Source organism: Fundulus heteroclitus, unplaced genomic scaffold, assembly GCF_011125445.2.
Source record: "Fundulus heteroclitus isolate FHET01 unplaced genomic scaffold, MU-UCD_Fhet_4.1 scaffold_208, whole genome shotgun sequence".
In the NCBI taxonomy this organism is placed as follows: Eukaryota; Metazoa; Chordata; class Actinopteri; order Cyprinodontiformes; family Fundulidae; genus Fundulus; species Fundulus heteroclitus.
Window position 1 is genome coordinate 179,137 of NW_023396620.1, and position 13,631 is coordinate 192,767.

At 40.5% G+C, this 13,631-nt stretch overlaps 1 protein-coding gene across 1 annotated transcript; it reads right to left on the bottom strand.

Annotated features, from left to right (window-relative positions):
* Positions 1 to 4,809: 4,809 nt before the first annotated feature.
* LOC118559038 (vitamin D3 receptor A-like) lies at positions 4,810 to 10,880 on the bottom strand. The gene is made up of 4 exons (XM_036129730.1): positions 10,876 to 10,880; positions 9,987 to 10,138; positions 9,272 to 9,388; positions 4,810 to 8,006 (listed from the first exon to the last, which is right to left on the bottom strand). The coding sequence occupies exons 1-4, from the start codon at positions 10,878 to 10,880 to the stop codon at positions 7,753 to 7,755; spliced, it is 528 nt and encodes a 175-aa protein (XP_035985623.1). The 3' UTR covers positions 4,810 to 7,752.
* Between the last annotated feature and the right edge of the window lie 2,751 nt (positions 10,881 to 13,631).

Below are 13,631 nucleotides of genomic sequence, written 5' to 3' on the forward strand. Positions count from 1 at the left end.
GAACCACTGCAGACCGGGAAGAAGATAACGGTCCACTTCATATTTGTTCAGAAATTACTTTTGGAAAAATTTTCTCTGAAAAAAAATGGAAACTTTTGGGATTTAGAGGATAACTCTCATTATTATTCAGGCTCTTTGTCTGGTATTAATATTAGTTTGATGACCGGAAACATTTAAGTGAGACAGAAAAGCAAAAATACTTCTTACAGCACAGCGTGAGATAAAACACACGTAGTTAAGTTGCCCTGTAGTCCTTCTGATTCAAACTAAAACGAAAAATTTTCTATATCATTTTTTTTTTGTCTCAAGTGAAACTGACAATACTTCTTATTCACATAAAAGGCAGAAAAAAAAAACTCCTCAAGCAACAGAACGGCCTGAATAAAGATAAAATCTGCTATGTTTTTCATTCACAGCCCACGTTCCTGGGCCTGGCTGTCTGAAAACGGACTCGAAGCACCAAATGAGAAAATGTAAAAACCCACACAGAATCACTTAGCGGTTGAGTGAAAGAAGGCATAGTGCTGAGTGTGATAGGCTGAGTTTAACTGTAAAAGTGAGTGAGTGAGTGAGTGTGTGGCTGCGAATAAAAAAAAAAAAATCACTACTTTGGGTCTTGAACAACTAAGCTGGGATCCCAATGTTGCGAACCCTAATCTGACGGCTGAGCGGCATCAGCAAGAGGAGGAGCACGGGCCGACGGGGAGGGTTGGGTTATCCAGGCGGCAGGCTTGCATGTTCCAGCTGTTAGAGCGCAACGGCTCAAAGTCCAAACACAGCTCTCCTTATCTGACGGGAACCAAAGGCCACGTCTTTACTCGCATCTGAGTGTTTTAGTTCAGCTAAAAGTTTTGGCACTAGCAGCACTCAGATGCTTCAAATTCAGCTCTTAGCCCAGTAGCTCTGAAGATTTTTTATTTTTCTTTCAAGAACAGCTATTGTTATATTATTATATATATCTGTGACCGTAGTTCATATACCAAGCTCACTGTATTTAGCGGCACCCCTGGAAAACAGGTGTTTAAAGCCTTTACGTAAATTCACCTTTTATCGCAGCAACATCGTCACACAGAACTTAAAAAAAAAAAAAAAAAAATCAAACTTTCAATTTGAGTCCTGTACATTTACTCAGTCAGGAAATATAGTCCCTCATTTAGAAATGATTGTATTGAACAAAATCACTGGTGGCACAATTGTTGCCATCTCTACTACGACTTTGTTTAGCCTCAGTTATTTTATCTTATATTTTCGGGATTTTCCTCATGTGGGATACCAACGTTAGATGTTAGATTTGTCTTCCTTTTCCAGTGTGACATTATGCCGCCGCATTAAAAGACAAACCATTTTAAAAGTCTCGTGTTTACCAGAGGTGCCAGGAAGTGCGGCCGTGTACCGCACACGTACTTCTCAACAGAAGCTAACGCGTTGTACACACGGCGCAAACATGTTTCTTCACGTGAGCAAACGCTAAAGAGTCTGTTTCTGCGTTCTCACGCCGAGCTGCTGAAGCTACTATGGCAACCGACGGCGAGCAGTTTCTGCGAGATGCAGAGGCCATGTTTCGGTTTTAGACGTCCACTTAGCTCCGTGAGTTTAAACTCAGCGTTTTGCTTTGTCAGAATGGATTAGACCCTTGTCGTACACATGAGAATGGAAAAAAACTATTTGCGCTTTGAGTTGCTATGTGAATGAAGCCTCTTACCATGCGAGGGTTTTAACATGCGTTTACACACTTCAAGGAGAAGGTGGTGCGAGAGAGGCCTCCTATTCAGCCACGTTAAAGCTGGCGTGTTGGAACAACTAACATGCATCACATTACATTACAGGACCTGCAAATGTGGAACATTTAAAACACGACTGCTCTGTAAATCGTTTTATCATGCAAAAAAAAGTAAAAAAAAAAAAATACATACAATGTTCACTGTCTAAGACTTCTTATGGAATGATGCAGCGCTACCTTTCATGTATTGCAAAGGAACTTTTAGACGCAGAATAAATAAATCTCTGAGGGGCAACATATTTACACCAATATATAATGACGGGTTCGGCAGAGGTTAAAACTGCAGCAACAACAGCAAAAAAATAAAAATTTAAAAATAGCAGCTTAGTAATGCTATGAATAAAAGTCGGTTCCAGCCCAGTAAAAGGTGTACAACAGTGGAACTAAGCGTATTTGTCTTGAGATAGATCATGGATCTATATAGCTGTAGTTCCTCTACCTGCCAGGAGGGGGAGGTAAAGTTACAAACTGCGGATTTGGGGTTCATAGGCTTATGCAGAGATTTGAGGTAAAAAAAAAAATATATCAGCCTGTTTACAAAAAAAAAACAAACTACTGATAACTCTACTGTACATATGCACACAGAAAAACTTCTAAATTATTGTTAAAATAAAAATGTATGCTTTATATATTACACAATCATGCTGCAACCAAAAAAATATATATATAGATTTATATTTGCAGACAGGAGAGGTAGTATTTTTGGTTATACGCGGTGCCGAAGCTCAGCAGAACACAAACGGAGAGAAATGACGGAGAAGAGGAAAGTCCGTAACCAGGCGGAGAGGACTGAGGCTAGCAGAGAGACGGCTAACATTTAGAAACATTGGGATCCACTCAGATACTGACTAGCTGACAGGATTCTACAGGATGTCCCTAATGATGTAAGAACTGCTTTAGAGTTTACGGCTGACTTGAGGTCAAAAACACTGAGAGTTTCTGAGGAGACAGAGTTGCGCTGTGTCTGAGTGTGTGTGAGTGTTACAAGTTTATGTTTGGTTCCCTTTAAAGGCTATTGTGAAAAGTCTATACTGTAAATGACTGAGGTATCTGTTAAATGTTTCCAGCTTAGTGAGGTCTTTGTAAATAAGGCTACTGAGGTGGAGCTGCTGACCTTGTTGGAGGGGACGAGGGGTAAAGGGGGGGGAGAGACTGCAACGATCTTAGAGCACTGAATAATCCGATCTATAATTTACCTAGAAAGTTGCTTAATGGTGTGGAGGTATAGAGATCTGAATTTGATCCAGAAGCAAAGAAAGGTTTCCCAGAGGCAATAACTGATGTATCGCAGGCTAACCCTAAAACCCCGTGCAGACTCCCCCCCCCCCCACCGTCACCTTGTCCTGCATTCCTTTACGTGATGCAGATGTAGAACGTAAAACGCCTTTACACGACTGTCATTATCACACGAACCATGATGTGTTAAAAATCTGAACCTTGAGAGCTGCAAAGTGAGACATGGGGTACAAAGAACAACAACGTCCCACTTTGGATTCTAGGTGCATCTCAGTCGGTCAGTCGGTCTCTGCTTGGACAGCGAGTCACCAAGTCTACGTGTGGTGATTCTCAGTTTAAAAATACTTGATCTCCTATGATCTTTGTACAAATTCTACACAGTCTCGTGGCGGTCCAATCCAAAAAGGGACACCTTCAAATCCCAGACTCCGGTCAGGTCTTGGTGTGTCGCAGATTTCCAGAGCAGAGCTTGGCTGGCTGCTAACTTAAAGCTATGCAGAGAGGAGTTGTTGTAACTGGCTGTTGAAGAAGATGAGGTGGTTACATGGCTGGTTGATGAATAAAAGAGGCACGCCATAGCTGCTGCTGCAAAAGGTTTGCAGGTAAGTATGTCGTGTATCCAACCGGTTGAGGCAGTGTTATTGATGATCACTTGGCGGTTTTTGAAGTTAGCTCCTGAAAAAGACGATGTAGTCGTCTGTAGAACTACAGTTCTGCAGACAAAGCAATGATTTAGCTCTCCGCATCCAGCTCCGGGGCAAACGTCTTTGCTTTCCCTCGCTGACAGAGCAGGGTTTTTTTAAACGTGTCAACGAACACTTGGAAAAAGCTCCATAGGTCCACCCTGCTCATCCCAGCTTCAGTCACCAATTCTCCCGAGCACAAAGCCAAGCGCAAGCAGGACAGCAAACCCCTGACATGTTAAAAATCAACAATCATGACAAACAGAAGAAATCAGATATTTATCCAAAATGAAAATATTATGTATATATATATATATATATATCATCAAAAGCCTATTGATTGAGAGAGAGAGAGATAGAGAGAGAGGAAAGACGTACATCCAGAATCCTGGAATGGACAGAAAGACGCTTAATAATGAGAACCCTGAGTCGTTTGGGGGGAGTTCTGGATGATTATAGGGATCTGGGAATGTTCAATGAATTAAAATTGAGATACCGGGACATTTTATCCCTTTTCCACCCCTTTTTAAGGGATTACATCAGTGTCAATCTGTACAGTGTGCTCCAATTTAGTGTGCGATGGATACTGAGCCCAACCCTCCACAGCCTAAAAAAAAAAAAGAACCACAGCATACCTGCAATACAAACAACTCATTGAGTCGCTCATATTAAGCGTCTCTGTCCACTCAAGTTGAATACACTGGGAGAGTTTCTCTAATTGCATATAGCCTAGCATCTCCAAAGCATCTTCCCATCAACGACTTGATTCTCTTAGTTATAACCTACATCAGCGTCTATGTACAGATAAGAAAGTGGTATTTACAACGTCTTTCCACAAGGGGGTGATCCAGGCCTGCATGAGGTGTGAGCATGTGACATGTCAACAGAAACAATATGATATGTAGTGATAAAACCTTGCTTATGCAGCTGGTATTGAAATGAAATCAAAATGTGACAAAAAAGAGTAAGAGGCTGAACTGTCCCATCTGTGTAAAAGTATTTCATACTTCGTTTCTGCGCTTTGCTTTTATAGACTGCTACCCCTCTAGAGCCATGGTTCTCAAACTGTGGTATGTGTACTGATGGTGGCACCTGGGCTAGCTTTATTAAGCTAAACCCAAACAAATTAATTGTGATCCCCCCCACACACACACACAAATTTCCAATTTCCAGGATCTCTGCACAAACTGATGCAGATAATAGTGAACCAGGAACAAGTGCCTTGTGATCCCTTGACTTCTGAAGTCAGAACTTGGATCTGAGAAGGACATCAAAACCGACCCCTTGACCGACATTGATCTCAAACCACTATAAAGCCAACATGGTGTAAACATACAACTAATGATCACATGGAAAGCTCTGTGCCACCATCTACTGGTTGGAGTTCTGCCAAATGTTGCCCAAATTTAGCTAATTAGCATATGGCATACCTACATTTATATAAATTGCATGTGCTGTACACACATTAATATCTACCTAATTGATAAATAATTTGAAAGCAAAAACACACAGTTCATTTGTAACTTAAAATTATAAATAAATTCAGGCAGTAACGGGTTTACCGTGTTCCAGTACCAAGTTTAAAAAACAGTGGGGTTAGCTACCTGGTACGCTCAGTGACCAGGCTAACTACTGTTAGCCATATAAGCTGATGATGTTTTGCTCTCCATTTAAGAACAAACCCCCAAATTGACTTTTTTTGCTAATAAAACCGTATCATTAGATGTTTTATAGTGCTGTATACATGTCCTGGTCATTATTTTGAACATTTACTGCACATTTGTTAAAATCCTGCTTTGTGTCGAAAACCATCTGTGTGGCGCCCTCCTCGCGTTGATCGAGTGTACTGCATGTGAGTTTCGAATCAATATTAATATTGGCAGAAAGATATTGTGACATCACAGAAAAAAGCTGACGTTGGTAGCTCTGCCACTCGCACATGCCTCTGCATCGAGGTGGAAAAGTGAGCATCATGTCTTTTTGTCAGGTTAGCAATTTTTTTAGCTTAGCATTCAGCTAAGCTAAAAATGTAGCATTTATTCATCTTATAGAATCACAGCCCAGCCCTCGCCCCCTGCATATTCCCTGGTCTGACGGGCACCGCCACCTTTAGGCACATTTTTCAAATATTAGATGTGGACAAAGTAAGGCTTAATTAATTAAATCCTTCATCCAACCATACAGTGCCCTTAAGTAAGAGCATTGTTGTTTCTTTTTTTTTTTTTTTTAAGTCCCGATGCACTACCATTGTAAAAGAAATGCATCTATGGTGGAAAGTGGAAGAGTTACTCAGTTCTACAAAGTTTGAGAACCACTGCTCTAGAATATTTACTTAACCCTTAAAACATTCAATATAAGGCTTTTACTAATTTAATAAAGATGACTGCGTAGCTAGAATGTATTAATTATACTTTCTTACAGACTATATGATCATGTAAAATAAATTGGGTTTTTTTAGCTTCACAAATAGAGAATTTTGTGTTTTTCTTTCAGAAATATTTATCACTTAGCTTCCTTCTGCTGTTATTCAGTATAATTAGAAATCACAGTGATGCCTTGAGCTTCAAAAACTCTCGAAACCTCCCTCTCCTGATTGTAAGCTTACGCCAAACACACGCATGCCAAAAAAAACTTGAGTACACAGTATCGTCAGACAAACGTTCCCTGAGGCAACAGCTGGCAGCTGGGTTCTGTCCAACTATCTAAGCTCTGTCTTAGCAGCAATCCAACCAGCCCAACAACTATATTTTGTTTTTTTTGTTTTTTTTTTCTGAAAAAATAGCCATCCACAAAACAGGAAATTATCTTTGTGTATGTCAGCCTATAAATTTCACAGGTCCAAAAATCAGAGATCACAACAAAGAGCCTTGTTGCATTATATGTTCAGTCAGAGCCTGTGCACACACCCCCTTGTGGTCCATCAATATTCTTGCACACTATAGCAAAAACAGAAGGACTCCTCATAACACGTCTCAGTGCCCGTGTGTACACTTTTTTTTTATATAAGGTGGCCTATACACACATATCTGAGGAGGAGGGGCCTTGACATCCTTTTTATCATCATCATTATTATTATTTAACACTCTCAGAAATATTCATTTCTATTTACAGTACTTGCCAAGCATTAGACATCCAAATGTTTGACTTGTACTACAGCTTATACTTATCATATGTAGAATTATACATACATTCTTCCTTTGTTAATTTTAACAAAATGTTGCACCCCCTTTCCACCCATCTACCCAGCATCCTCTTGTTTTTTCAAAGTGCACATTTCTTCCCATCGTTCCCAAATCAAAAGATTTTTGCAGACAAATCTGTCTTCATATGATTTGACTAGTTAAGATTTCTTCTTTCACATCTGCAGAATTTACAGGGGAGGCCAATAACACAAACGCTCGACTCCCATCACAAACCAAAGTATTTCTATTTCTCCCGAGCTCACTCGTGGTTGCTGATGCTGAATATATTTGGATGATTTTGCTGTTAAAATCTGTAAACCACCAAAGGTTATTAGCCATTTACATAAAGTTCATCACCGTGAGCATGAGTACGATATTTGAATCTGAGCGCTGTTTCCTGTTGTTGCCATGTGAACAGGAAGAAAAGTTATGATGATGATGAGAGGGAGGTGACGGGGACATCTCTCAAGCTGTTTCCACTTTAAGAAAGTGTTGCAGGAAGTAGAATCCAGCGAAGGTTGGTGATGAAAAACATTTGGATTCTGCAGTTGTGGAAAGGATGGAAATGAGCGAGTCGGGATATTTGGAAAAGCAAATGAGGTTTGAGATTCGGGTGATCCAGCAGCAGATTTATATTTGTGAATCTAGAGATCCAGTTATGGCCTACGTTGGGTTTTGCTCCTCCAGGAAAGTGAGGAATCGACAGATAATGAAAGAGGTGAAGACAGAAAGAAGATGTGATCGTCCACCTTCTGCGTCCAGGGTGTGGTGAAGCCTTCGGGTTTTGTTGAGGAAAAGGCAGCAGGGTCTGTTAATCCTCCTGTGTCTGAAGAGTCTGCCTTAAAGAACAGATCCTCCTCCTCTTCCTCAGCTATGACACCTCGCTGCCGAACACTTCCAGTACCAGTGGGGTAAGCTGCATGCTGTGCTCGGGCTGAAAGGAGAGCGAGCGGTACTGCTTGGAATGCTCCTCGTTCAGACTGCGCAGGTCCGCCAGCTTCTGGATCATCTTGGCGTAGAGGAGGCGGCCGCCTGGGTGGTTGACCCGGATGTAGGCCTGTAGTGCCTCTGACAGACGGTCCTGCAGCTGCTCTATGCGGGCATGGTCTTGCACACCAGGGCGGTCTGTAATGGAGAACCGGGAGGGGGGGGGCAAGGGAGGAAAGCAGATGTTAGGGCATGTGTACCAGGTCACGTAACAAGTGGACAGGCGAGCAGAAGAAAAAGACTAGCAGTGCTTCGCAAACAGGTTCAAGCCTCATGAATGTTTCTTTTGTTGTTTTTTTTACATTGTGTCACATCAGAACCGCAAACTTTAACACACACCAAATGGATTGTATGTGGTGTACAAACATAAAGTAGCATTTAAACATAGAGTGAAAGTAAACTGACATGCAGGTTTCCACATTTTTTACAAACAAAAATGGTAATGTGGCATCCTTTTGTATACAACCCCCCACTCTGGTAGCCCTAAATAAAATAGATTTGCCTTCTAAAACTATCTATATGGTGCACAATTAAATCTCAGTATGGATGCAACTGTTCTATGAGGGCCGCAAAAGTTTATTGGACAACATTAAAGCTTATTTGCCACAAGACATGTTGGCGACACAACAAACATGGAACAAGGGGCTCTGGGCAAACAGACTAAAGCTAAACCTGTTAGTAGGGAGTCAATATTCACAGAGGCTCACCATCCAACCTGACTAAGCTCGAGTTAATTTTTAAAAGACAAACGGTCTAAAATCTGGGCAAGACGTGCAAAGCTAGTAGATCCATTCCTCTCCAGACTTGCAGAGGTACTTGCAACTAATAGTGGTTGTGCAAAGTGTTGCACTTAGGGGGTCTGAATGCATGCCATATTTTTGATTTGTTTGTTTTTCTTTCACTTGCAAACTGTGCTCTCACTGTGATCCATCACATAAAATCCCATTAAATCATCCTGGAGCGTGTGGTTGTAATGCCAAAGGACCGTGTAGGAAAGGACAAAAGAGTAGGGGTAGGAAGTTGAGTGCAGCTACTACTTTTTTCCGACCTTCAAATGTTCTGTTACCCGCCTGGATGGTAAACTGGTCATCCAGGCTCAACAAAAGCAAAAACAATCAGGTTTTATTTCTGTTTCTGATGCTGCTTCAGGGGGTAAAACAACAAATGCTGTCATATCATCATGCTGAACAGATACAGTTGTTTTCCAGGAAATTATTTTCAGCTGCTATTGGCAGCATCATGTGCTCAATCATTTCTGGGAGAATCTAGGTCAAACAGCAAAGCTGCCACCAACACAAACCCTGAGGCGTGCTCTGGTGACATGTTGGCTTTCGGGAAATCTACAAAAAAAACAAACATTCACACGGGTGAAAAAAAAGTTTCATCTTAAAGAGCAGCAGCACCTGGGGACAGCAGGCAGATGGCCATGAGCAGCACGTGTTCCTCCTCGTGCAGGTTGAGCTTCTTCAGACCAACTTGGAACTTGACCAGCGGCTCCAGCAGCTCCAGGGTGTGACCAGCTGTAGAGGATCCCCAAACCACACAGTTATCTCAGCACCGTTACTCCATTTTGTCCAGCTTTAAACCAGAAAACATTGCATGGCCATTGTTCTGCATCAGAGCATCGAACTACAGTCAGTTCTTTTTTCAACATGAAGTGATTGTAGAGAGAGAGAGAGAGAGAGAGAGAGAGCACAGCGTCTTCTTGCTCTGCGTGTAATAAGGAACGCGGTGTGCGTTTGTGGCTGCTTTAAAGGTTCCATGAAAATACCTGAAGTTAAAAGCCTCAGCAAAGTCCAGCAGGGGGTAGAAAAACAGCGTGTGAGTGGGCTGTGTAAGACTCTCACATATAAGATGGGAGACATTTTATCCAGTCTGTCACATCACTCCAACTTGAAGGAAAACTTTCCCCATCCCTGAGTTTGCTGCTGTGTTCACAGTTTGTATGACATTTCTTTGATGCTGTAGCGTTCACGTACGCCTCCGAGTCGTAGAATAATTATCCTCAAGTTATATTAAAATAAACTCAAGAACAGTAAAAATAATTATCTCCCAGCAGCTGGATGCATTTGGCTAATTTCTCGTAGGCATTTGTGTGAGAATATGATGTGTAACCACCTTTTGTGACATCATTGATGCAGTATTTAAAGTCGGGTCCCCCACAGCTCCAGGACATGTCCTCCAGGCTGAACGACTGGTTCGAGCGCAGCATGATGATCTCAATGGCACTCGACTTTAGCAGAGCAATCTGGTCCTCTGCCGTCAGCTCTCTGCAAACAAACAATAAGTGTTTATGCAGTATAAGGGTTAAAAAAAAAAAAAAAAAAATTGTTTATTATCGTAAGCTCTGCTAGAGACAACTTGAGTTGCTTTTTAACCTAAAACAGACATTCTGTTGTACAGTTTTAACTAATAAAAACAGACATGCCCAGGTTTATTTTATTTTGGTCACCCAACGCAAATGAATCATATAGCTGAATGTAACCAAGGAACAACATCTCTACAGATTTATCAAATTTTCAGCAGCTTAAAACACTTCAAATATTACTTAAAACAAATAATATAACATCAGGGATGTTTCTGAATTTAGACATTTTAAATGAAAGAAGAAAAAAAATAATAATAATATTAATTGCTAATTAATTCAGGACATTGTTTCCTTGGGACGGATTTATGACGTTATATAGGTGTCTCAGTAAATAACTGAGGAAGAAGATTAAATACTTAAACCTGCCACTACATTTAGTTAAAAAAACAACTCAGTGACATATATAGGTTTTAAGTACTTAAGAGCGCAGACATTTCCCTCAAACCTTCCCGCAGAGAAAGTATCTAAATGTTCTCACCATGTTGTGATTCCAGGCACACTCATCACATTATTCTAGCCCACAATGTGATCCATCAAAGAGATAACAGCCCAGAAAGTCGTACTTAAACACCTACACTTAGAAACGAGAGCCAGCGAGAGTAGGGTTCTGTGTCAATATGAGAGGGACAAATACGGTACAGCATGTACGATGACTGAGTCATACGTTTACTGAACATAGAGATCTTCCTCGTCTTAATCTGTGTTAGAACAGAGGATGCAGCTTTGAAATGTTCCACCGTGTCTTAAGATCTGGTCAACAGTGTCGGTGATTGTTCCATCTGATCAATCAGCTGATGTTTAACGTCTTAGACATCATTTGATCCTGACATTTAACACTGTCCTAGATACGAATACGTCCATCAGTTAAATACAGAAAGAACAATGCATCTGCAGGGAAAGCAACATTTACTAAATATTAAATATATAAAGAAACCATAAAATAAACAAACTTCTGCAATAGCTTCTTCCATTTTTTTAATAAAGTACATTTCTTCCATGAGGGAAACATTTTAAGAAATATCTTGGTTTACCAAAAATATAATAATGATAATCCTAATAATAATTGCTAATTTCAGCAGTGCTGATATTCCTAATAATCCATTTAAAATAAATGTTAGCATGTTAAACTTGTACTTTATCTTTTGAGCCAATTAGTGTTTCTTGACATTTTAAACATTAATTCAGGACATTGTTTCATTAATCATGGTAAAGCACTTTCCGTTGTTCTTGTACTGAAATATGCTATACAAATAAATGTACCTTGCCTTGGGAAGGATTTATGACATTATACAGATGCCCATTTCTTTCAGTCACTGGCCTCTAGACTCACTGAGGACCAATTTTTATATTACCACAGAGATAGTAGTAGTGTGACAGATAGTAAAGCAGGTAAAACTAAAATGTCCCATGGTCACCATTAGAGAAATACAGCAAAAAAAGAGGCACCTTGGGATCCCCAAGTCTCTATAGTAACCATTAGACCCAATCTACGGTATTTGTGAACTGGCTGTCTGGGCGGCATGCCAGGGAAAAGGGGTTTCCTTCCTACCATCACAAAAGTAAATATAGAAACTTTGCAAGACACTTCTGGGACTGAAACTGTGTGCTTTGGTCAGATGTGAGCAATACAACTGTTTGAAATAATACCAATAATTACGGTGGCCGAGACGTGCAAACGCACTGCAAATACATAAATGCAAAGGCAAAATGCTGCAAAGCGCAAAAAACGCTGCAAGTTTAAAAAAAAGCTGCAAACTAGCTCTACGTGACGGAAGTACTCCAGACCTCTAGGGGGAGTCAACCACCAACAAATTGAAATGGCCCAGCGGCCCTCAAACTGGGGTCCCCAGACAGACCACATAGAACATGTTGTCGGGCCTGAGGAGGCACTGCTGAGGATGTGTGGGGTTGAGCTAAGTAACACAATGGACAAATATTTAAGTCCGTCCTCTTCATCAAGTAAGGTAAAAGCCAAATCAGTTAAAATTAGGAAGTATGACAACATAGGGCTGGGCGATATTTCAATAACAATATATATCGATCGATAGACGTGTGGCGTGATAGGAAAAAATAGGGTCGATAAAACTTGATATAGAGACAGTTTTCCTTCCTTCCTTTCAACCTATCATATTAGTTGATGTTACAGTCACTATTTCCTCTCAACCAATCGTAATCGCGGACCCAGGCACGCTGTCACAAATCGCCGCCCTCTCAAACCACAACACAGAGCACGTGAATATGTTGCAGCAAGTAGCGGCGGAGGAAACGGTCCCAAAACGGGGTTTTACTAGTTCGCCATCAGAACGAAATAAACCAGTGATTTGTAAAACTTGCAAGAAACCGGTAAAAACAAAGTCTGGTAACGCAACCAACTTGTTTCATCATGTAAGCCGCTCACACCCGCAGCAGCGCCAGCTGTTTTAGCCCCGCGCTGCTGCTGCGTGTCTTCGTAGGAATCTTCTGGAACTTCTTCGAAAACAAAGCAGGTACAGCAGCTAAACTGGGCTCCCATCTTTGTGATAGAAACAGTTTAGCTGCTAAACCTGCTTTGTTTTAAAAGAAGAAGTTTCGTCCAGAAGATTCATATGAAGACGCGCAGCAGCAGCGCGGGGCTGACACTGCTCGCGCTGTCCTTACACGCCACAACCTCGGACCTCAGCCCTGCGTCAGCCTCTCAATTATGAAACTTGAGAAGTAACTAGTGTACTATTTCCACCTAAATAGGCTATTTTATTTATTTATTTGGTATATTTATTTGGTCATTTTACCTGTAGCTTTAGTTTATTCTTGTCAGTATTAGTAACATAACTCAGGTCCTTAAGTTATTTTTCTATTTAAAAAAGTTCTGTTATGATTAAAAAGTTGGTTAATAAAGATGTAATTGGCATTCTGTGTTTGTGTTCTTTATTAAAATTAAATCATTTAGCAATATCATAAATGTCCAGGCAGAGCTGCACATAAAATATGTTTTTAAATATTTTCAATAATTATCGATATCGATCAAATATGCACATTTTTTTATCAATAAGCTTTTTTATCATATCGTCCAGCCCTATGACAACAGTTACATCAACTTTGGCTTTAGCGAGAATGAGGATCTAATCTCCACCAAATCTCTAATATTAGGTGTATTTATATTTATATATATTTTTAAAACATACATAATTACCAATTATTTAACAGTACAAATGGCTGTTTAAAAATGCAGCAGCATGAGGAATCTAAAGGGGTCCTTTGGAAATTCTTTTTACTGCTGCTAAGGGGTCCTCTGGCACGAAAAGTTTGAGAAACCCTGCTTGGCAAACATTAAAGAGATGCCCAAAGGAAACATTCAATAGAAGAAAGAAAAGGTATGTTTTCCCTTATGTTTACAATATTACAGAACAGCAGTAAAA

Coding starts and splice junctions, on each gene's coding strand:
- LOC118559038 (XM_036129730.1), bottom strand. Junction 9,389..9,986: donor CATCAATGATGTCACAAAAG/GTGGTTACACAT, acceptor GATCCTCTACAG/CTGGTCACACCCTGGAGCTG. Junction 8,007..9,271: donor CATCTGCCTGCTGTCCCCAG/GTGCTGCTGCTC, acceptor TCTCCATTACAG/ACCGCCCTGGTGTGCAAGAC.